Source organism: Chroicocephalus ridibundus, chromosome 3 (assembly GCF_963924245.1).
Source record: "Chroicocephalus ridibundus chromosome 3, bChrRid1.1, whole genome shotgun sequence".
Classification (NCBI taxonomy): Eukaryota; Metazoa; Chordata; class Aves; order Charadriiformes; family Laridae; genus Chroicocephalus; species Chroicocephalus ridibundus.
In genome coordinates, this window is record NC_086286.1 from 71,984,258 (window position 1) to 72,007,012 (window position 22,755).

A 22,755-nucleotide genomic window follows, 5' to 3' on the forward strand; every position below is an offset into this window, starting at 1 on the left:
CAATCGTAATGCATTCTTGCCTTTATCATTTCTCTTGCTAGTGTGGGCTTAGTTTTGCTTTAAAAATCAACATTTATACAACTTATGAATAAAAGGTTGTCTTACTGACATTATGCAGGGTCCTCAATTTATGTTGACTCCTTTATAGTAAACTCTGAGCCAAAGCTTGACTATAGTAGACTTTCTAAATATATTAAACTACAGACTATGTTACAACTTTTATATTACTGGGTTAAGTGTACTTTTAAGGGTTTTTATAAAGTGAACTTTAAGTGTGCGTGCTTGCTGCTATGGCACATAAGCTAAAAGTTTTTTTTTTTTTCCACCCACACCACTCAAATGGATCGATCAACTGATTTCTCTCTCAGGTGAGCAAGCTATGGGTGACTGGAATAAACAGAAAGGCAGGGTATTTCTCCACCAAAGAAACGTCCGTTCTGATGGTCAGCAATACTGGTTGCTGGCATAACAAAGACATCTCTGTCTGTGTGTGACAGTTTGTCCATCCCTGTTGTCTCTAAAGACCTCTCCCTTCCACGGGGCGTCATCCTAATGCCTCTAAAGAATGGCCAGAACCAACGAGATCCCTGGTCGGCAAGATCCATCAGCAGATGTTCTCTGTTTGTATTCGCTTCTGGAGATTATACCATCTCAGAAAAGGAGTTCTGTATTTCTTTGTACCCAGCAGGGTCCTGGGTCTTGCCACCTCCACTCATTATTCAAGTTACTTTTTCTTTTCTTCTGCTCTCCTTCCTTTTTCTCACAAATTAGCAGTCTAGCATTGATAATAATAGTAGGAAGTGGCAGAATGAATGACCTTTCCCATTTAATTCAATGACATAAATATGAAACATTTATCATTTACTCAGCTTGTAGGTCTGCTAAAGACAAATTCACCTGTGACACATGCATCAAGATAAATTCATATCTCTTTCTCATATACTTCCATTAGCATCAGATTTATCATCCATTCTCCTAAAGTCTTGAGTACCACCCATGCAGCGTAGGAGAAGATGACTCTATTCAATTCAACAGGATTCTATTTTAAAAACTCACAGCACACACATTCAGAGTTATGACTCCATTCAGGCATATTTGCTTAAGCTGCTCTCTCCTTTTTTGCAACACAGCTGAAAATGGACATGTAATCCATTGCTTATACATACCCTTTATTCAACATATTGTTTAAGACTTTGCATGTGCCTAAGTTACACCTACTAATCTTTTCCCCAAGACGACCAGTTTTCCACCTCAAGCTGTAGAGGTATATTAGTTTTTCTTTGAAAGTCCCCAACTCTGATATATTGAGTGTTATCACGGATGCACTGCAGTACACCTGCAGTACCTGACACATCTCTGCTTTAAATACGAATTTGATGTTAAATATGACATCTTTACACTTCACTGAGACATACTTATTTTTCTTCCTGTTAGATAAACACACATACATTTCCTGTATATCTATACATATATTGAATAAATATTTCAAACTGGCATGCTTTCTTCAACTTTATGAATCCCTGAAAAACTGTTATTCATTTCAACCTTTTAGATTTCAGAGCAGTATAAAAAGACGTTCATCTAGGGGAAAGACATCTCTGTGAAATTAAATTCCCAAAATTCAAAATCAGTCCCATCTGTGATGTATTTTCTTTCCTTTCTCTTCCCTCCATCTCTTCTCCCTATTCCTTCATCCCCACATCTGGTGGTGGTTCTGTTACTACCTCAGAGACCAGTTCTTATTCTCCTAACTGCACTTATTTAACTCAATAAGCCTTACTGTCATTCCATTCACTTAGTGTCAATGGATTTTCTTTCACTAAAGATGCATTTCCCAAGATGTGTTGGGGAACCTCTATGCCTCTCTTTCCCTTGTTTTTCTCCAACAGAAGTGATATTCCCGTGCGTTTTTAACCACAGTTACCTATGGGAATAAAGATGATAGTCCAGGGAACTGTAGCTGGATTTGTTTAGCTAGACATTGCCTCGTCACCAAGCAGATCACTGACTAACTGCAACCAAGAAGATTCATGAAGCCTCAATGACATACAAAAGAACCAGAAAGAGTGAGTGCGTCCAGAAATATTTCATGTCGTTCATCCCAGTGGCCAGTGCGGCCCAAACCATGACAACTAGTAGCTACTTAGTAGGCAATTCTTGCTGCTTATATAGCCTAGTTAATAGCTATATAAGCAATATTCCTCATAGCAGCAGCAGAAGGCAAGCTAATACAACAAATATCAACTAAGCAGTGGCTCTATCTACCTTTTCTTACTACCAAGACATTTCAAGGAAGTAATATAAGCAGGATCTGCGTAGTTAAAAGATATGAACAGTGACAAAAAGAGGGTATGAAAGCAAACTGCGCTCTCATACTCCATTAGTGCCTGTCAGCTCTTAAAAAGCAGAGGCTCAGTCATATTATGAAGTTAAATAGTCCTTATAAGGATGAATTTTATTAACTCTATTTTACAGATTTCCTGTTTACAATTATATCCATCTTATTACATATGCAAGCCTGAAGAAAGAGCCTCTTTTTTGTTTGTTTTTTTCTTGATGTATTGTGCAGATCCATAAGTAAATGCTCTAATTTAACAAATCTGGTTATGGCAGGGTGTGCGTGTGCATACGCACGTGTGTGTGGCAGGAGAGAACGGTGCGAGCATCTACCTTTCAACTCTGCTTTAGACCTGGCCTGCTTCAGAAGCAGCACACCCCATCACACAGCGTGTCTGTCAGGATAAGCGATAACAGCCCCTGCAAAGGAGTCTTTTATCCTCCAGATCCTCTGTCAGCACACCACCAAAAGAGACTAGGACCCTACAGCTGGTCCAGGCAAACCACAGGCTACCTAATGAGGAGAGCTTGCCTGTGCTGTTGCACAACAGATGAAGGCGCTGAAAAAAATATAGAGGGGTGGAAAAGAAGGAGGGGGAGAAAGAAACAAAAAAAAGTAAAAAAAAAAAAAGTTTTGGCAATATTTTAACCAACTCTACACTTAGCACAAAGAAGTAGACACCAGATGTGCTTGGGGACAGAAAGAACATAGGTGTTCTGTGTACTCTAGGCCCCTAATTTAGGACCCGATATTCTGTATCAAGTTGGCAGAGATACTGATTCTTCCAGAGGATTTAGAGCACCTAAGTGAAGTTTGCTAAATGCTAACAAAAAGCAGTGAATTCCCCATGTAGGGGCACCTGCCTGCCTCCATCATCTTGATAGGCAGCCTAGGCGCTGAGGAACCTGGTGGGAATTCCTCCCAGGCACTTGCATGAATGGGGAAGCATGGCAGCAAATAAAGAAAGAGGTACAGAAAATGACACAGATCTCCAATAACAAGCACTACAAAAACCTAATTTAAAATTATGCTAGCTGGCTAGTGAAAGAGCTTGTATTACTTCTGTATTCATAGGAAAACTGTGAAGGAGACACAACAAGAAAACAACCATATAAACTTTTGCAAATATAAGTACTCTTGTTAGAAGAACTTCATACACACATATCTTCCCTAAGTGACCATTAAATGCCTATGGAATGTGCTTTCCCTTTCCAAGGCCAGCTTCCTTGTGGTAGCACTATTCACGGTGTGGCGTATCCAGTAAAAGCACTGTGGTGTAAAACATTCTTCTTCATGAAATTAGTAAGCTAATAATGTCAAAGCAAATATTTATCTTCTTACATTGTAGGAACATTAACTGAAATATGGGATTTTCTAACCCATTTTTAATCAAAAATGAGATGGTGTAACATTTCTGAAACATTAATGTGCAGGCAAAGCGTGGGATGAAAATCTAGGCAGAGCAATGTAACAAAAAGGAGTGCCAATCAGAAACATTCATGTAAATTTGTAAAACTACTTTTCAGCTCACCATCAGCTCCTGCTGAGGCAATTATTGATCAATATTCTGTCAAGGATAACATAATTCTAGAGATTTATTTTCTTTGTCCCTCACCTTAACCTAAGACCTGCTGAATTTCAATTGAAGTAAATAAATCATCTTTACTTTTTGACCTTTTAAAAAATATTCACTAAGCACATTTTATCTCTATCAAATTTGATGTTCTAAAGGGATTCAGGTGGCCGCGTTGGCATACTGACCTTATACATATTCTAGGATGGCTATGATGTAGTGCACAATACTTTTAGTAGAACTGCACAGTTACTCACCATCGCACACTGAACATTTGGGTCTAGGCTGAACCTTATGTAAGAGGCAGCACAAACCTGCACCACCCCAGGAAGGATCTGCACAATTAGGAAGACTGAATTGGCAGGGACCACATCATTCATCAAGACGGGTTCCTCACAAATGCAAGTTGACACTTACATGCAAATGCTCCTGGAAGATTACCCATCCTTTGTCTCAGCAAGCACGCCTCAGCACTCTCCTCTCAACAAATATCACACCTTCAACATAAATGGTGTAAAGCTCTAAGCTACAAGGCTCCACTAAAGAAGATCAGAGACAAGCCGGTGCCAGTCTCAGGTCTCCGCATGAGCACAAGCCTCCTCCTCCACCTTCCTGCTGGATTACATGGGTGAGAAATTGATGCAATTCACTGTGAAAGCATTTAACACTGAAAGAATGTGGCCAACTCAGTGGCCATCACTGCACTGGAGTAAGAATGGTGCCACCATGGCTCGGCCTCCTGGATGCCACCATTCACAGCTTACATGGAGGATATTGAGTATGCGCTCCTCAGGATCCCTCAGGGAGAGATCTATAAGATCCACCCAGGGACTCATCTATAAGAGCAGACAAAATCTTGTCCTAAATTGTGCAGGTGGGCCTAGGGTGCAGAGATTAGTTCCCCCGAAATCTAGAGAGGTTAAAATACAAGGTTTGCAACTCCCATAGATTCCAGTTATGACAGACATGCCTTCTAAACTGCCTCAGAGTGCTGTTCTAAAGTTCTGTTCTGCCTCTTCTGGCACTTGCTGGTATCACCAGTTTCCACTTTTACAGAGATTTAAAATATCTCAGACAATTGGCCTTCCAGTACCTGAAGGGGGCCTACAAGAAAGCTGGGGGAGGGGCTGTTTGCAAGGGCATGTAGCGACAGGACGAGGGGCAATGGTTTTAAACTAGAGCAGGGTAGGTTTAGATTAGACATTAGGAAGAAGTTCTTTACAATGAGGGTGGTGAGACACTGGAACAGATTGCCCAGAGAGGTGGTGGAGGCCCCACCCCTGGAGACATTCAAGGCCAGGCTTGATGAGGCTCTGAGCAACCTGATCTAGTTAAAGATGTCCCTGCTTACTGCAGGGGGGTTGGACTAGATGACCTTTAAAGGTCCCTTCCAACCCAACACATTCTGTCATTCTGTGAATTAAAAACTTTTTTTTTTTAAAGTTTAGCACTGACCATGATGCTATTCTGCATTTCTCTATTACCTAACCAGTCCAGCTGTGAGGGCAAATAAATGCCCCCACCTCCTCAAGCCATTTTTATTGAATGTGTCCATACTTGTGCCAAACACCAGAGCAGCTAGGACCTTCAGTGCAGTCATTCTCCAGAGATCTCAAACTGAAAGGTAACAGGGAACTTACTATCAATCTAGGTTTTCTAATTAATATAAAAACATACTAGCAGTGTCAAAAGACAGCTATTTTTAAATGGTATAATCATAAAATGAAATGTCAAATATTAACTGTTCAATCCATTCATCACTGTAGCTTTGTATAACTGTCTTGTCTTAAATTAGTAAGGAAACTGTCTGGAATAGATGCTGCAGTTTTAAGACTAATAGTCTTCGCCTTCCAAAAAAAAGTCAGGGCTTGTGCTCACCCAGAAATCCAATTAGTCACCACAAATACTGCAGAACTTCTAATTTGCTCAAATTTTGCAAAGCAAACAAAAAACAGCAACAAAAGAGAAACCTACATGAACACAAAGACGTGGGTTTACATCCCCTAAACCAGTCTGAGCTGCCCACTATGGAGATCTGAGCAGACAGAAGCAAGTGCTAAAGGATGTACACATGCAACTCATTACAATAGCTAAAATGCCAAGAGGTGGTTCTTGAGAATACATTCTTGGGTTTGGCACGGCCAACAAGCCTTGTTGTTCATTGCAAACATGTTTCTCCGGCTGAGTTTAGATTAGCTCCTAACGGCATTATGATGGCACCGTGCCACTTCTAAATTCTTCTTTGTTACAAATTGGTCCAGTTCTCAGCAAAAGTGACAGCAGGCAAAGCACCACTACCGCACCTGAGGAGCTTTGGAGAGGTCACACCTTTTTTAATCCTGTGGAATTAGTGAGAGACTGAGGAGCTACCATAAAACGCTTACAACGTGGAAACACCCCCTTGCGCACCAGTCTTCCTTGTGGCTGCTCTTGGTTGATGCGGACCTGAATAGCTGGCCTTCCAGTGAAGGCACTCAGCATGGTCTGAGAGACTCAGATGTTGTGCACTCAGACAGGGCCTTTCTTACTCACCTGTTAGAAGGGCCAAGTAATAACTGCTGGAAGTTCAAAGCCTCCTTACAGGCACTGCACTCTGAACAAGCATGTGAATAGTCCCAGCTTCATCACTGCTTCATTCCTGGTTTTACACCTGCATTAATGAACTGAAACCATGAAAGATCCAGCATCCCCCATCGGTGTAATGCAGAGGAGGGTTACACTCATAACTTCTATTATTGTCAGTGATAGTTACGTATATGTGCTGGGCAGAGAGGAACAGCTGTCCTCTAATAAGGCACCAGTCATGACAAATACAATACTGACACGGGACCCAAATAATTGTCTTCATAAGCACACTGCAAAGCAAAGAAATGCCAGGAACCAGGAAAAACCCACAACGTTCTCTCCCCAATTTTTTTTTTTATTTCAATTCGCAAAGAACAGCACATTTCTGCAGTAAATAGAGCTTAGTAAACCAGATGCCTTTTGTTATTGTCCTTATGCCTATCTGTGACATTATACAACAGATACCACTTTATCGGTGTCCATAAATAACTTTTATTATGCATCTGAAAAAGCATGGTTTAGCACGACGCAGAACAGACACCATCTCTTCCAGCGGTTGAGGCCAAAAACTTTCTTCTGTACCTACCATTACGACCCTACCCCAGGTGACTGCTTTCATTTTAAAAAATAAAGAACAAAAAAAAACCAACCCAAACCCAAAATATTGTACCAGACAGCAGCTCCTCTAAATATTTTGTGAGGTTGCCAGCACCAGAAAGAGGCATTACTAGGTATATTGCTGCATGCTGCATCCAGCTTATTGTGGTATTCCCTCTGCAAGGACCAAATTTACTGCCAGCTCCACACTCAGGAAAGCCAGTCTGATAAAATCCAAGACAATGAACTCTGTTTTCAGGATATGCTGAAGCCCATGCCTTATGTTAACACTACCAGTGCCATCATCTGGCTTGTCACCAGCTGCTGCCTGTGACTGCCGCTACTGTCAAAGCAAATAAAAGCTAACTGGCCCCAAGGGGACAGATGGGTGTGGCCAAGAACTTACAAATAAATAAAAAAGGGTTAATCAACTAATGGCAAAAATAACAACCATATTTTCCGTTCTTTTTTTTTTTTCCAGACAAGCCTCTTATTCTTTTGCATTCCTTTAGCATAGAAAACAAATGTTTTCATTTGTTTTACTGTCATTTGCTCTGCCAATTTGAACAGTGACGTAATGACACATGACTGCCTGATATTCAGTGGTACTCACAGCACCTTTGTCACTGGTGGCTCAAGTGCACAATGAACAGTATCTTGAGTTTAATGTATTTTTGGCTTTGTGAAGGCAGCAATGACACACAACGGGCCTTTTTCTCCTTTTGTTTCTGTGCTCTGTAATAGAACAGCCTGCCACAGAGACTGTGACCAGAGCATAATGAAAAATGCCAGGCCATTGTTGGCCATGGCAAAAATTTGCAAACTTCACATTTTGTTTAATTATTGAAGAATGGCTTTTCAAAGATCCATGCATTGTTCTAAAGAGACATCGTAGCATCTATCTTTCTTTCCTCACAAAAGCTTTTTATCTTCAAACGAGAAGAACATACTTGTTGAGGGCCAATTAGTAGTCCATCTACGAAGGAGTTTAAAGGAATTTTTAATTAGTAAATTGACCCATGGTGTGAGTCACCTGGAAAGGGATTACATCGTTTTCTAAGACAGTTAAGCTTTCTTACAGAAATATTAGTCAGTGCCTTAGATTCAAGACCCTCTATTTCTTAGTACTATCTTGTTCATGTAGACCAATTTCATTCCCTACTCTAGGATCACTCAGAGACAGTACATCTTATTCAAGGTGAACAGGGGCAGCCCTCTGACCCTTGTTCTAGGCCTCTAGCACGACTTCCATTCATCCAAGAGAAATGTTATGCTTTGCTCGTGTTTACCCTGCCTAAATTCTATAAAATAAGGATTTCACAGTCTATCCTCTCTTCTTTAGTATAAAGATAATACCAAAGATGAGCAGGCTTAACTATATAATGAAGTAAATAAAGTTGCATGCAGAATAGAGGCTGGGGTTTCGTTGCCAACTGGGCAGCTACTCAAAGACCCCTACATAGTCAACGGAAAGAGGCAGCCACCTCCAGAAGGTGGTTCTGGGCCTACTCATTACATGCTTGAATGGGATAGCATGAATCTCTTTCCCATCATCTCCAAATGGTCCTGCATTTTTTTCCTTCTGAAAGGTGACATGACATATAAACATGACAGGCATCACAATTTCGACATGCCTCTCAAAAATTATAGAATTAACCTCATACGCTGCCTTCTGTGCAAAACTCTACTAATGAGAATTCCTTCACAAGAAAAGAAGGGTGAGGAAACCAAACCTTAATCTGTTATGGTATGAATATAGGATATGACAGACTTTTTCTATTCCCATTCAAGTAACTGGTAACTTGCCACTAGAGATACAGCCTAACATCCCAACTGAGAAAAAAATCAGAAAGAAAACCCCAAGCCCCAACGTTAGAAAGCTACTACTTCAAACAAGATAGGAAAATCTGAGATTCATTTATGTCATATAAGTGGTACTTTTACTGATTTTAGCAATCAGTACAATAATGAGCATTTCTTATATACATTACATCATTATGTAGGCAGCAGAGAAGCAAGTTTGTGTATAAAAGGTAAATCTGAACCTCAAATGAAAGACATTTCAAGGTATCCGGATATATGTAAACATTTAAGTAGGAATCAGCAGAGCCCTAAACTTATAAACATTTCTCATAAGTTATGTATGAATTAAAATCAAGTTTTTTATTAAAAATGCATAAGTATGATCTGTGGTGAATAGAACTATTAGCTATGCATGTTTACTTTTTAGTGAACACAGAAATCGGTAATTTTTCTTCTAAATGTCATTTCTATCAGAGGGTTATAGAATGATAAAATGCTGAAAAAATTCTCAGATGCATCCAGCTGCTACATATACATCTGGGGAGAGGGGATAAAATAACAAACTGTCAAATGTTTATTTGCCACAGGGGCAAGAAAATGTCACTTCACCTATTGTGACCATTCTACTTTACCAGTCACATAGCACCCAACAGCCCCTCTCTTTCACTCACCATAATAAAAAAATAAGGATTAATCTGGATGACAATAAACTATGTGATGCTTTAAAATTACTGTGTTTTCAGCATACTCTTTATGGTCAGACATTAATTACAGTGGTCCATGTCATTCTCGCTCCTGTTGGAAGCCACGGAAAATCACCTAAAAACCAAAAAATTGGTTTTATCCATTTGATTTTAGCATATTTTTTTTAGGGGATCTTAAAGGACGTCTGGACAAAAGCTGACATTGCTCCGGTGAAACCATGCTCCTGCAGTCAATGAAAAGACAAACACCTTTCCAAAACAGCATGTCTCAATCATTAAAATCAAGAAGGCGTCAGTAAAATGACTAGTGAAAATGCAAGAGGGAGGAAAATGTAAATAACAAGTACTGTAAGCGGCAAAACTGCATACAATGGGTCTGTGATCTCTTCTCTTTCTGCCCCTCCCAAAAAGCCTACTTAAACTGAAGGACCACTTTATTTAAGACACAACTCTAAAGGGCAGTTTAGGGCAAGAAACAACCTTAGGCCGCCTGAAGGAGTCCCTCTTCTGGCCACAGAGGAGCCTACAGAGATTATTCCAATTTTGTCAGACCTTTAATACCCATGCCCCAGCCAAATACGAAAATATTCACTATTGTGGTTCTCCACTAAATGTCACTTAAATTCAGAATCATAAGTAAATCTCATAGAAATTCAAGATTTCTGACACATCTTTTCTCATTGGGCATAGCTGTCTCTTTTGGCATTGTACATCCAGGACAATCTCTTGAGTGGAAGCAGTGTGGAGTGTATGGGGATACCTAGGTAGTTCACTGGGCACTGACACCAACCTCCAGAGCAGGCACTGGCTGAACCTCACCAGGCCTTAAGCCCAGGGAAGTTTCTCAAAACTTCATGCTAACTGAAACTAGATGTTGAGACCCATGTGATTAGATGCACCAGGACATTGAGAAGACCTCCAATGGATTTAGATTCTTTGCTGGAACGAGTTACCAAGTACCTGTTTACAAACCTCGTCTGCTGCACTTGCATTGTATACATTCCCACAGCTCAGTCTGGGACAGTAAAATCACTACCAACTTTAAAACATTATGTTTCTGCTTTGAACCGTTCTGCAATGGAGCCTGTTCCTTTCTGTTGACTACAGAATGAGAGATTTCCCTCCACTGACTACAGAGTTTTTAGTGTCTTTTAGAAATGCTACTTAGTGCTTTTTGTAAAGAAACAGAAAAAGAAAAAAAACAAAAAAAAAACAAAAACCACCCTGCTGCTCATCATTCAAGGTGCTAGCTCATATCTCTGTCAATACAGAATTAATTCCTACTGCCAAAGATTTGCCTCATGGCTGTACAAGAAGAATAACTTTGCTAGATATTCTAGGTCCCTATATTCAGGTAGTTTATTCAACTCCTCTTCTCTCAATCTATCTAAACCTTTCCCTCCTACCCATCATCACTGTGTCTGAATGTTGAGTCTGCTCATTGAACGCTAAAGAAGTTCAGCTTCAAAAAGCATTAAACTTGCTATTCAGCTGGTCTGAAATCTTTTACCCCTGTAACTTGAAACAACATACTCTGCTTTTCTTGAAGTGCATGATTGGTTATTCACAATTATTATTCATTCACACTTCTATGACAAATAATACTGTACCATTCATAGTGCACGTCAAGTCACTAAAATTAAATGACATAATGGGTCGTTACCTCTAACATCCATTCTTTGTATGCATCACTATTTTTGACCTCAAGTTATCAGAAAAAAAAAAAAAACAGTTTGGTTATGAATCTTCAGCATTTTACTTCAAAAACAGAATAGAAAGAGTGTTTACTTTTCTATCAAGGTCTTACTTAAACCTAAAAAGGTTGCTACATATTTCTTTCATAGCAACAAAAGATGTTAGCTCTCTGAATTCATGATCAAGTCCTTGTTTTATATATTCCCAGCAACACCTCAAAATCTATTCCTTAGTATTATACAATAGCTTTCAAACAAAGATCTGCTGAAAGTCTGCCATTCACAGGACTGTTTCCTTTGCATTGCTAGTAGGATCACGATGGGTTTTGGATACAATGAAACTAAGACTTTCACTTTCCTACCAAAATTGAAACAAAGCAAGAAGGAGAACTTTAAGGAAGGCACAGACACAAGCTGTTGACATAGTCACAATTTCAAAAGCAGTACTTAAACATAAGTACTGTCCAAAACACAGAAACCAATTCTTTCTACTCTCTTCCTAGACTGATAAACCGACTGATCCACAGCCTGAGAGCAGTAACAACATCACTTTCCATTCCACATGGAAAGCCCGCTTCTTTAATTCCCCTTTCGCTAGCAGAAAACGTAGGAACATGTACATGTCATCAGAATTTTCCATTGCAGACACTTTCTCCTAAAGCTGCTATTGAAAACCATTGGCAACAGCGCCAATGAAACACAATTAAAATACACACGCAAAAAGAAAAAACAACCCTCCCCCGCAAAAAAAAAATAATTGGGGGTTTAAAAGAACCTAAAAATGTCACTACCACTTCCTATAGCAAAAATGAAAAAAATAAACGCTATGCACACTAATTATGTAACTTGGTGTGCTATTGGAAAGTACCCTGATGGTACTTTCACGGTGTAAGAGTCTATATTAACAAAAATATGTTCTTTATTACATAAAGCTGCAGAGTAGCTAATCCGCGGGAGTATCTGGTGTGAATGCCTCCCCTTTGCTCTGGGGGACTGCAGCTCTAAAATCCAGCAAACCTCACTCCCTGAAGGTCCAGAGACAATTCAACCCACAACCTGTTAAAACATGAGGTTTTCCCCAAGCAAAGATATTCATGTGCTAAAAACCTTGTAGGTAGATTTGTGATGTAGACTATAACTTGCCATGATCACCATTCCTGAAGTGTTTGAAGGAGCATAAGAATGTTTGCTGTTCATGCTTAAAAATGACAAACCAAAACCAAAACTTCACAGGACTGATCACTAAGGCAGACTTTTTCACTAAGAACCAAGCTCTGTTACATGTACTGATGTTTTATAATGCATGAGAGACTTAGAAGAGAAGAGGACACTCTTCAGTCTTATATCATGCGTGCAATATAGACATCAGAAGAAGTCACAGAAGACATACGGTAGGTACTACTTCCCAGTTTGTATGTAATTCATCTCCTGTGTTTGAGTGGTTCCACCACTTTACGGGCCTTCATGTGCAACAAGGTAACTCAATATGTGTTTATGGACATCGGTATCACAGGTAAGTATAGAAATTACCTCAGCTGATAGTGTTTTTTAATGAGATATTTGAATTTTCTCTTAATTCACATTATTCATTTGTGGAAAAACACAAAACAAGGACATTTCCGTACAAGCTTTTTATTAGCATTTTGACCATTTTTTCCATTAGCTCAAAGCAAAGATAAAGACTGGGCCTATGTTAGCAAAAGCAACCAGCTCTGTGTGCCTTTGTTGTTCTGCTTGGCCGCAACAACACACTTGGACAGCGGCTTCAGCCAGAATCGTAACTGGAAGAGGTCACAGAGAGACACAACCAAGTTGTGGGTCATGGGGCTTACACCCCAAACAGTGAGGTGTTAGTGAGGAAAAGGGAAGACTGCAAATGTCATACATTGATGTCTGTGAAAGACTCTGATTTTCAGAAACTGCGGAGCCTTTACCCGCTGTAGCACACGCTTCTTTAGAGCATCAGACTGAATACCACAGAATTGCTAGCTGAGCCTTGATATATATGCAGCCTGTTTACAAATTTTACACAGTTTTTAATACTTACCTAAAATATCTGAACTGTATTACAATCGACTTTAAAAAAAAGAGAGAGAGAAGAGAAGAGAACAGGCAAAATGTACAAAAAGAATGATATAAATAAATTCGGATGGAAACTGAGAGAAGGCAGGACAAAAGCTGCATTATCTGTCATCTAACTAGCCTTGGGACTAGGGCGATCTTTGCCTGATGGATAGAAACAATAAGGCAATGATTTCTGGAGACTCCAAGCTTCCTTACGAAATGTTGTCCGTTCTCATCACCGCACTTGGGAAGAGAGATTCTAAGCTGCAAACATGTATTACTTTTTACTGTTTTGCCACCGCTCCGAGTCTTCCCAAGTAGCAATAGAGGACACATAAAAAGTTTCAAACTGGTTTCCATGGGGCTCCTGAAGCCTTCCCAAAAGCACAGAACCAACAATAATCTTGGCAGTTTCACCTTTGCTGCTCTTGCTATTAAAAAGTCCAAGCAACAAGATATTAGTGTTACTGATGTAAGCTATTAATAGAAAAGGAGACACCCAAAAATAAAGAGGTTTAAAGGACAAAATGCAATAGCAGAGAATTCTTTCAATGCAGCCGGGATGGTTGACATTCAACAAAAAACACCAGAGCCCCTAATGCCCGGGGTTCTCTTCAGAAGGACAAAGGGCAAGAAAGACCAAAATTATTATCTGAAAAAAATGAAAAGATATTTTGAGATCATTAGCTTGGCATACAGAAGGCAATGCCTTGTTCCTAACATCAGCAAAATTAGCTTTTACTTGCTGTTAATTCTTCTCATTGGCTACAAATGCAGAGGAAAATGAGCTGTCAAAGGTTGTTTTCCATAGTACAAATGAGAGCACAAACAGGAAGGTATATGTATGTTAATAAGCAGGGGAGCAATGATCAGTATGCCCTTGAGATCAGAAACATTCCTTGAGCTTTCTGATAATCTGATGGTACAGTATGTTGCCTTAGCTCTAAGCATTTGAAATGCGTTTATGAAAGTGATTCTGCTTGCGCAGGGTCTCTCAAGTTGATGTAGCTCTACTCCTGCACCAGTATTTGAAACAACCACCTTTTTTTTGCCTATTCGCAGACACTTACATCATCTATATACGTACAACATGCAACAACTTCTCTATTGAACTGCAGTATTCTTCAATAATATTTATTGTACAGTGCCTGCAAAGACCAATTATATCACCACACCTTAGCTCTGCAGAGCTGGAAGAAAATATTTTCATTAAAAAAAAATGGAAGAAAGCCTTCTTTTCACTTTTTTCCTCAACTTTTTTCCTCAAAGAAAAGTATATTTTATACTTCAAACATGACCATTTTACAACTGAAACCCAGGTATCAGGAATAAAAGTTCTTCACGTGAAAAGCTTTATGCAATTTTTTTAAAGTATGGTTACCATTGTAGAAATGCTTCCCATGCCCATCTCCTTGTGCCAGATAACTTCTTCATCCTTTGTTTTTCATTTACATCTGCATTAATGTGGCTGCTAATTTGGGGATGAATCTCGACATCATTTGCTCCCTTAAGTAGCCTTTACCTAAAATGTAGTGACAACTGATCAATCACCCATAGGCCTACTCAGGAGAGTTAAATCTCCTTGACTGAAAACTCATGACCTGTTCCCATCTGATGGTATATGGCACAGGAAGAAATATGACAAGTCATTTTAATAAAGTGCGAAGAGATCATTTTTTCCATTCCCAACTACTTATTCTCATGTAAACAATTATTCCTGCTTTGAACGTATCTAAATGTCATTACATAGGCTAAGTGTGATTCAGAGATTTGTGTTACTGCTAGCCCGTCCTTTTCTTGCTCAGTAAAAATATCCAAGTTTGCTTTCAGTATATGAAAATATGTTAAAAGTTCACTTAAGCTACTCCAGAATACAATATTTACTTTTTGAAATATATATATTTGACACTGTCGTTTACAACCACTTTGAAGTAGCTTACAGTAATGCTACAATTCTACACCAGCTTACCTGCTCATCCAACTGCTGATACATTCCTATGGGGCATTTCTGTTGATGTTTTTGCTATGAGTTTTGTATGTATTTTTGTCACCATGAGTTGGCAAATATGTTTCTTTTCACAGACTTTCAGAACAATAATAATTTAAGCACATTCCATAGTCGTCATAGTTTGTTGAATGCATTAAAAAAAATAAATCAACTTTTATCAGTAAAAGGTACAATTCAAACCATTTTTGTCCCCCTTGCTGAAACTTAAACAGGTCTGAGGAACTTCAGTGATTAATTTTATGTTTCCAAATTGCTGGAAAAGGTTACATTCCTACCATTCCACTCAAGATTCACTACTCCTATTCAAGACTCTTTTTTTAGACAGTGTGCATGAATAAATCACATCTGATAAAACACATCCAGCTACAAAGAATCAGATAACTTACGTGGAGAACAGCATATACAAATAAAATATTTTCCAGCATACAAAAGAATTAAGGGTTGATTACACCCGATAGAAAGACCACAGGCATTTTGAATTTCTGATCTGCTAACACATCTTCCTTTTTCTGTGTACTGTTTTACTGATTTTGGTCCCTGAAATCTACTGGGGTTTTTGTCTTCTGTAGTTCTCCTAGTACCTGTCTGCAGGAGAGGAACTGGCGACAATGATGGTTGCTATTGATACTGACTAACACTTTCTCAGCAAAACTATTCAGTAAGACATCGAGGGATGGAGTAATATGAATTATTTCCTGCCTGCTGTAAGGTTAACTGCTTAACAAAGGTGCCTCCAGCACCTGTTCTGCCAGCACCCAAACACTTGATCTAATGAAAATAAGAAATGGGGCATATTCCATTGATGGATCTTTATCTGTGTGTCACTGCATCCAAATCCATAGGAAGTCTATACATCATGTACCCGATTTGATAACAATAAAATAATCCACGTATATATTACAGAAAGGGACATTTCTTTAGTTTCTTAACTTTAAACCCAGTCACTTTTAAGGTGCTACAATACAATTATACAGTCTAACCTTCTTGCTAAGCAGATCTATTTTTAGGCAGTCTCTTTGTTATTGTATCTCAGTGCCTACTTTTTAAACTCAGTCTAGTTTTGCCGGCAGCTGAGCTTACAAGTGCTGCCACATGTCTCTCCTCTATAGATAAGTATAAATATATAATTGTTGCAGTTTCTGTACCAACATAATGATACAACGTTAACATAAACTGCTCAGTAAGTCTGAAAGACAAAAAAAAAAAAAAAAAAAAAAAAAAGGAAAAGGGATATGCACATATACACCTGCAGAAAATCTCAGGCATAACAACTTCACACACACACCTGTATGGCAAACTGTTTGCGAGCCATGCATCGCCCCTGCCACGGCTTTACACGAGGCCAGAGGAAACCAGGTACCAAGTTGAGACAACGCTTGGGAAAAACTGCCCGAGTTTACGATGAACTCCGCCGTGCGCCCACCGCAGCCTCCCCAGCAAAGCTGCCGCCAAACTACCTGTAACGCTGCCTGTATTTCCCACCCCGCTCCCTCACCCCTTTCCCCATCCCGTCCCCCGCGCCCCTTTTCCTCTCCCAAACCCTCGGCGCTTCCCGCTCCACCACCGCCCCCCCCCGCCCGCCGGGCTCCCCCTCCGGGCCAGCGGGGGAGCCGCCCCGCCGCCCCTTCCCCCCCCCCGCCCCCGCCACCTCCGCGGGCCGCCCCCGCCGCCACTCACCAGCTGCGCGCCGCACACCGCCACCAGCGTGCACCGGCCGCTGCAATAGCCCATGGCTCCCGGGCACCCCGCGCCGCCGTCCCGCTCCGCGCCGCGCCGCGCCCACTCAGGCGGCGGGAGAGCACCGCCCGGCCGCCGCCCGGCTCCCGCCTGCCGCCGCCGGCGCGCCCCAGCCCGGGACCCGCATGGGGGCGCGCCCGCCGCCCGCCCGCCCGCCCTAACCGCGGCCGCAGCGCCCGCCGCCTCGGCGGCCGCCGGCAGCGGGGCCGGCCGCCCCCGCGGAGGGCGGCAGCGCCGGGGGAGGGGGGAGGGCGGCGGCGGCGGCAGGTGCCTGCAGGAGGAGCAGCAGCCGCGCTCTGTCGCGCAGCCCCGCAGGCATCTGGGCTTCAAAGTTTGCCCCCTCAACTCCGCTCGCAAACCATCCGGGCTCGCAGCCGGCTGCGGCGCGGGGGGGTGGAGGCGGGAGGAGGGAGGGACGGGGAGGCGAGGCGAGGCGAGGCGAGGCGAGGCAGGCGGCGGTGCTGAGCTCTATTCACGCTCAGAAAGCGGCTTCCCTCCTGCCCACGGCACAGCCGCTCCCTCCCCCCCACCCCGTCCTTCCTCCTCCTCCCCGTAGGGCTCAGGCAGCCCCAGCAGCGGAAAGCCCTCGCCCGGGGGCTACCCCGCGGAGGGGCGGGGACGGGCGGCTGCCGCTTTGTCTGTGAGGGCGGCTTCACCCTCCCGGGCGCCTTTGTCTCGGCGGGACACCTCTCCGCGCCCAACCCTCCCGAGGATCCCCCGCACGGCACAGGACCGCGGCCGCCCAGGCACAGCCGCCCCACGCCGGGGGAAGGGAGGGCGGCGGCAGGGGCGCGGAGCACGGCGCGGCCGGCAGCGGGGCAGAGCGCGGCCCGCCGGTGCGGAGCGGCGCGGAGCCGGCGCGGCCACAGCCCCGCGGTGGGGTGCGCTGCTGCCGCCTGCCGGGCCGCGGCCGGCGCTGCAAGGGGGAAGCCGCCCCCCAGCCCGCTCTTCCTCCGCGGCTGCCGCCGCCGCTTCGGCCGGCAGCGCGGAGAGCTCCCGGAGACCTCCACGGACACGACGGCCCCTCCGCATCGGCCTCCCTCCCACCCCAAGCAGAGGATGGAGGGGGAGGTAGATTAGACGAGGCCGACTGGGAGGGATCCGGAGCAGAGGCCCCAAGCTGCTGGGTTAGGGCAAGAAAAGAAGGACAAGACCGGGCAAATTTAGGAAGAATATTGATTGGTTGCAGGGAATTGGTCCTGCTCACCATCACCACGGGGAACATCCATACTTACTGGCATGGTCCAGCCTTTCTCTGCTGTCAAAAGCATCCAGAATACGTAAAGTTGGTGGGAAATGATATGTCAAATTCTGGTCTGTCAATCAGCCTCCAAAGGCTTTTACTTGCTGTGTCATCAGCAGCAGTCTTGACATTGCATTCGGACCAGGTTACTGTTTTGCTGAGCTGCCCATTAGCAGAGGTAGTTTTAACAGTGGCATCAACAATTATGAACTGGAGGAACACCACTAGGTTTTCTGCGCACATGTGGATGTTTGCAGCACAAATAATCCGTGAAACTGGAAGATCTCTGGAAGTTTAGAACCCCAGACAGTTTGTCTCTCGCTTTCCGAGAGGGTTTGTCAAAATAGGTGGCAGCCTGTCAAATGAACAGTTATGACTCCTAAAATGCCCTATAACGTAATGAGCACTCCACAGGGGAGCAAATCTCACACAAAGGTGACACTGGTTGTCCTTTACTCCATAAGGACATCCTTCGGATTGTCAGCTTCTGTGCTATCAGAAACAGTATTGACCTGTCAAATCGCTGGTCATGCAGAGTACGAAGCACAGGGAACACATTCCCTTTAGGACCTAAGGAGACAACAGCTTGGGAGAGCTGTGTCTGAGAACAAATAAAGCTGTGGAGCTGCTGAGGCTCAGAGAGCAGAGACATCAAGCAAGTGGCAGACAATAGCTCAGGTACCTCTGGACTGAGTCTTTCTTGACTTCTTCAGCATGCCATTCGTGCATTTTACAGAAGTGTCATTGGTGTGCAGACATTAGTTGGCATTATGGTTGGTTGAACTTTAGATTTGAACTAGACAAGATGTAGCAGTAGACTCTGCAGTTGCTGTATAAGTACTTCTGTCTCCTCCCAGGCATGTTAGTTTTTGTGTAATGATCTCTTCTAGTAGAGTGAATCCTGCTCGACTGAGGAGTTGGGGTGGTCAAAAACCAATGGAGAACGCTTTTTATTTACCCACAGCGATTGTCTCCTGGTAAAACTAGCAAAGTGGCAAGAGCAGTGTATCTGATCATCTGAGACTGGGAGCTGGGAAGCTAACAGCAGAAAGGGTAACTTGTACTCTTTTAGACTCTTGAGAGGAAGCTAGTGTTCTCAGTGTGTCCATAACTAACCCGGTTGTTTATTACAGTGGGAGGTTTCCTAAGGAAAATGTGGGCAGTAGTGACAGAGTCCAAAAGGATGATCCCCAGGGACTCCTACAGCTTCCTTGACCTCCCTAATTCTTTTCTTTTCTCAGCACCTTCTCCTATAGTGTTGCTTTTTTAGTAAGAATATCTACTTCTTTGCACGTCCTGCACTTCAAAGTAGTTGTGTCTTTGCCACTGTTCCCCATTTTCCCCTGGTCTATGGCTTACCTTTTCACACAAACAGTCTATGTCACTTTTATCCGTTCAACCTCTCCTTCCTTTGGGCTTCTCTGGGTTGTCTCTGCCCCATTTTCCAGCGGGAGCTGAGTAGCCTTTTTCACTCTGTCCTACAATATCAGATGTATGAGTATGGACTACATTTTGTCCCGTCTCTGCTTTTGACCAGAGCTGCTTCGTAAAGTCCCTCTTAGGAGCAGAATAAGTCCTCAGCAGAGGCAGATGAAGTCAAAGCAGTCAGTTGTGTGAACTGCTCTGTTCCCCGACCTTTCTCTGAGCTCTGGTGCTGTTTCCCTCTGCTGCTGTTCCAGTCTTTCCACCTTTCCAAGCATGAACCTTCCAAAAATCTGAGATGTAAAGAGAAAAGTATCCCTCCATCTCTGTTAAATCTTGTTGACAACAGTGACGTTTAGATTCTCTGAGAGAGTCTCCAGCCGTAACCTGCCGTTGAGATGTCAAAGAGGATTCCTCCTCCTTGTAGCCAACAGACTCACCACCATTAGGCTTGCTGTGGGCTTGCCTTTGCTTGCTCTGTGCAATTAGAGAAGCTACAAATTATATATTGGGAGGGGAAAAAAAAAGGCTATGGTATGATTATGTAGAGCAGAGGCGGGGGGGAAGGATGACTAAAGCACTACCCCTGAATCCTTATTAGACTGCTCCCTGCTCCTTGAGCACTTGAGGAGAGCCACAGGAGAGCTACGTTCAGCTCTTGTTAGGTCAAACGCTCAGGGCTTTTCCCAGGCCAGTCTAAGCCTGTTCTTGGGGCCCCGCAGCTTCAGCATGCTGCAAGATCAGCTGTGTACATACAGTAATATTGTTTTGTAGGTTCCCAGTTAGACTTAACAAAAGGCCTGTTGTGTGTGCTCAGTGAGTAATTTCCAAATGTTCTTAACTTTGTCAAAACAAAACCAATTTTCTGCGCAGCCAGGCTGTGCAGTGCTCTTCACCGAAGGTTATTCCATGCAAAATATTAACTTGCAGGTTTCAGTGGTTTCACCAGTTGGTTTGTGACCATAAAGAAGCCACAAGGAGAAAAAAAGAAAACAAGAAGATAAAAATAGGTTTTCCCTGTTTCCTTTCACTCTTCTCATAATCAAGTGTAATTTTATTCTTATTTCTATAATTAATCTCTAGGAAAGAGATCAGTTCCAAAATTTGTGACAATCACTGATGAATGGAAACAGAAGGCTACAGATTCATTTTACGGTCCCAGTTATAAGAGCTCATTGCTAGTGCCCGTATACCCATGGTGTCTGCTCTTTTGAGGGGAACGGGGAACACACCTTTCAGTGGCATAATGGCAAAACCCTGTCTCCCCCACGGTGCCTTCCCTGTGATTTCACAGGACTTACTAATCGGTTGTTAGCCTGTCCCTAGCCTGTTCCTTCCCCAAGCCCGGGGGAGCGCCTGGGGGCGAGAGGAGCCCAGAGAGGGCTGCAGCTACCAGCCCCCTGCATCAAACCTGCAGCCACCGGGGAGAACAAGGACTTCCGAGAACAAGCCACAGGCCAAACGAACCAGCATGAAGGGCCACAAGCGCCTCATGAACCGTAGCTTATATATCCCTTTCCCTTAATAAAACTTTTATGTGAACTCCGTCAAAGCCAGCACAGCGCGGATTCGGCAGTGTTTCATCCCAAGCATTCCAGCCATGTAGGAGCTTGCCCTCCCCCGTCACCAGCACCCTGGCTGCCCCGGCTGTCGCAGGCGCTGGTAAATCAGCGTGGGCTTCTACCTACTGTATCCGTTCTAATACCAAACCAGGCTGAGAGTGCTTGGTAATTGATAATGTTGTCATCAATAGCAAAGGGAAAATACTGTTTCAATTTAACTAACACCTTGTTAACAGAGCAGACCTTGCTGTGTGACGTGCATGTACATTATCTGGGGAAAAAATCAATTAGGGGGGAAAATACATGATTAAAACATAATACAAAATTATTGCAGGCTTAAGCACACTGCAGTAAGAATTCTATTCAAACCTGTAAGACTGTAGTGGTATTAAATTATTTTTTGAACCCCATCCCTACCATGAAGATTGAGTGTCAGGTACTTTTTTTTCCTCCTGCAGGATTTCAAGACTTGATTGCCCAAATGACAGTTTACTTATTTTACTGTCACATACTTTTGTGAAATGCCATAACAAGTTGATTACAGGTTTCACATTTTGCATAGTGACAAAATCATCTGTCATATAATAGTCTGATGCCTGAAAGCCATTTAACTAAGAAGCAGTTTCTACTGAAAATAATGATATTTGGAACATTAAGGTAGGTTTAAATACGTACATCTTCTAAGCAAATCTTTGTTTTAACTGAATGAGAACACCAGTATTAATCCCTTTCAGGCATGAATTTAAGACTTGTAAAAGTCACCAGACAACAACTAGCCAGAGGGTGAGGCAAATTAGGAGGGGCATGGCTTCATGGATGAAATGAAGGGCAGAAATGGGAAGCCGTGATACATCCCAGCTACTGCAAAGACAAAAAAGTACTTGGCTCCTATTTGGAAGACCCATTATTCCTACCTACGCTGGAGATCTGAGGCCGTGTCATGCACACTGGCTACTGGAGAGAAAAACAGGCTCCCTTTCCCCTCTGCAGAGAAATACTCGGTCACTGGAACTGGTGTGAAGAGAAGAATAAGATTTGCCTTCCTTGTTCAACATTATCCATACCTTAGATGAGGTATAAGTAATAGAAGTAATAAGGATAATCCATTAATTTAATGTATTCAGTTTCTCGAGTGATTCTGAGTGACTGGATTTTGTGAATAATGTGATGTATCATTTCCACCTAGCAATGCTTACCAGGTTTCTGAGTGTCTGGATTTTGTAAATAATGTGGTGTATCATTTCTACCTAGCAATGCTTACCAGTAAGGGAATTTTCTGGGCATTTTGTTATTGCTAAGGAGTGGATGGAGTAGCAGTAGTAGCATTCTAACTTCTTGTGTGTGCGCAAAGTATAAGCTAGTTTTCAAAACGTGAAGGGAATAGGACGGGGAAGCTCAGCAAGCTGTTAGATTGAAGAAGAGAATGATGTGTCCCTGGCACTCTG

At 42.7% G+C, this 22,755-nt stretch overlaps 1 protein-coding gene across 2 annotated transcripts in view; it reads right to left on the reverse strand.

Moving 5' to 3' along the window:
* NKAIN2 (sodium/potassium transporting ATPase interacting 2) overlaps positions 1-18,339 on the reverse strand; it is a 571,249-nt gene extending 552,910 nt beyond the window's left edge. Inside the window, exon 1 of one of the 2 annotated variants that reach the window (XM_063329688.1) lies at positions 17,024-17,543. In XM_063329688.1, coding sequence (XP_063185758.1) covers positions 17,024-17,077 — 54 coding nt within the window. In that variant the 5' untranslated portion in view covers positions 17,078-17,543. Of the gene's footprint in view, positions 1-17,023; positions 17,544-18,318 lie in introns of those variants that run through there. The other variant, XM_063329685.1, reaches the window with a different exon arrangement.
* Positions 18,340-22,755: the final 4,416 nt, after the last annotated feature.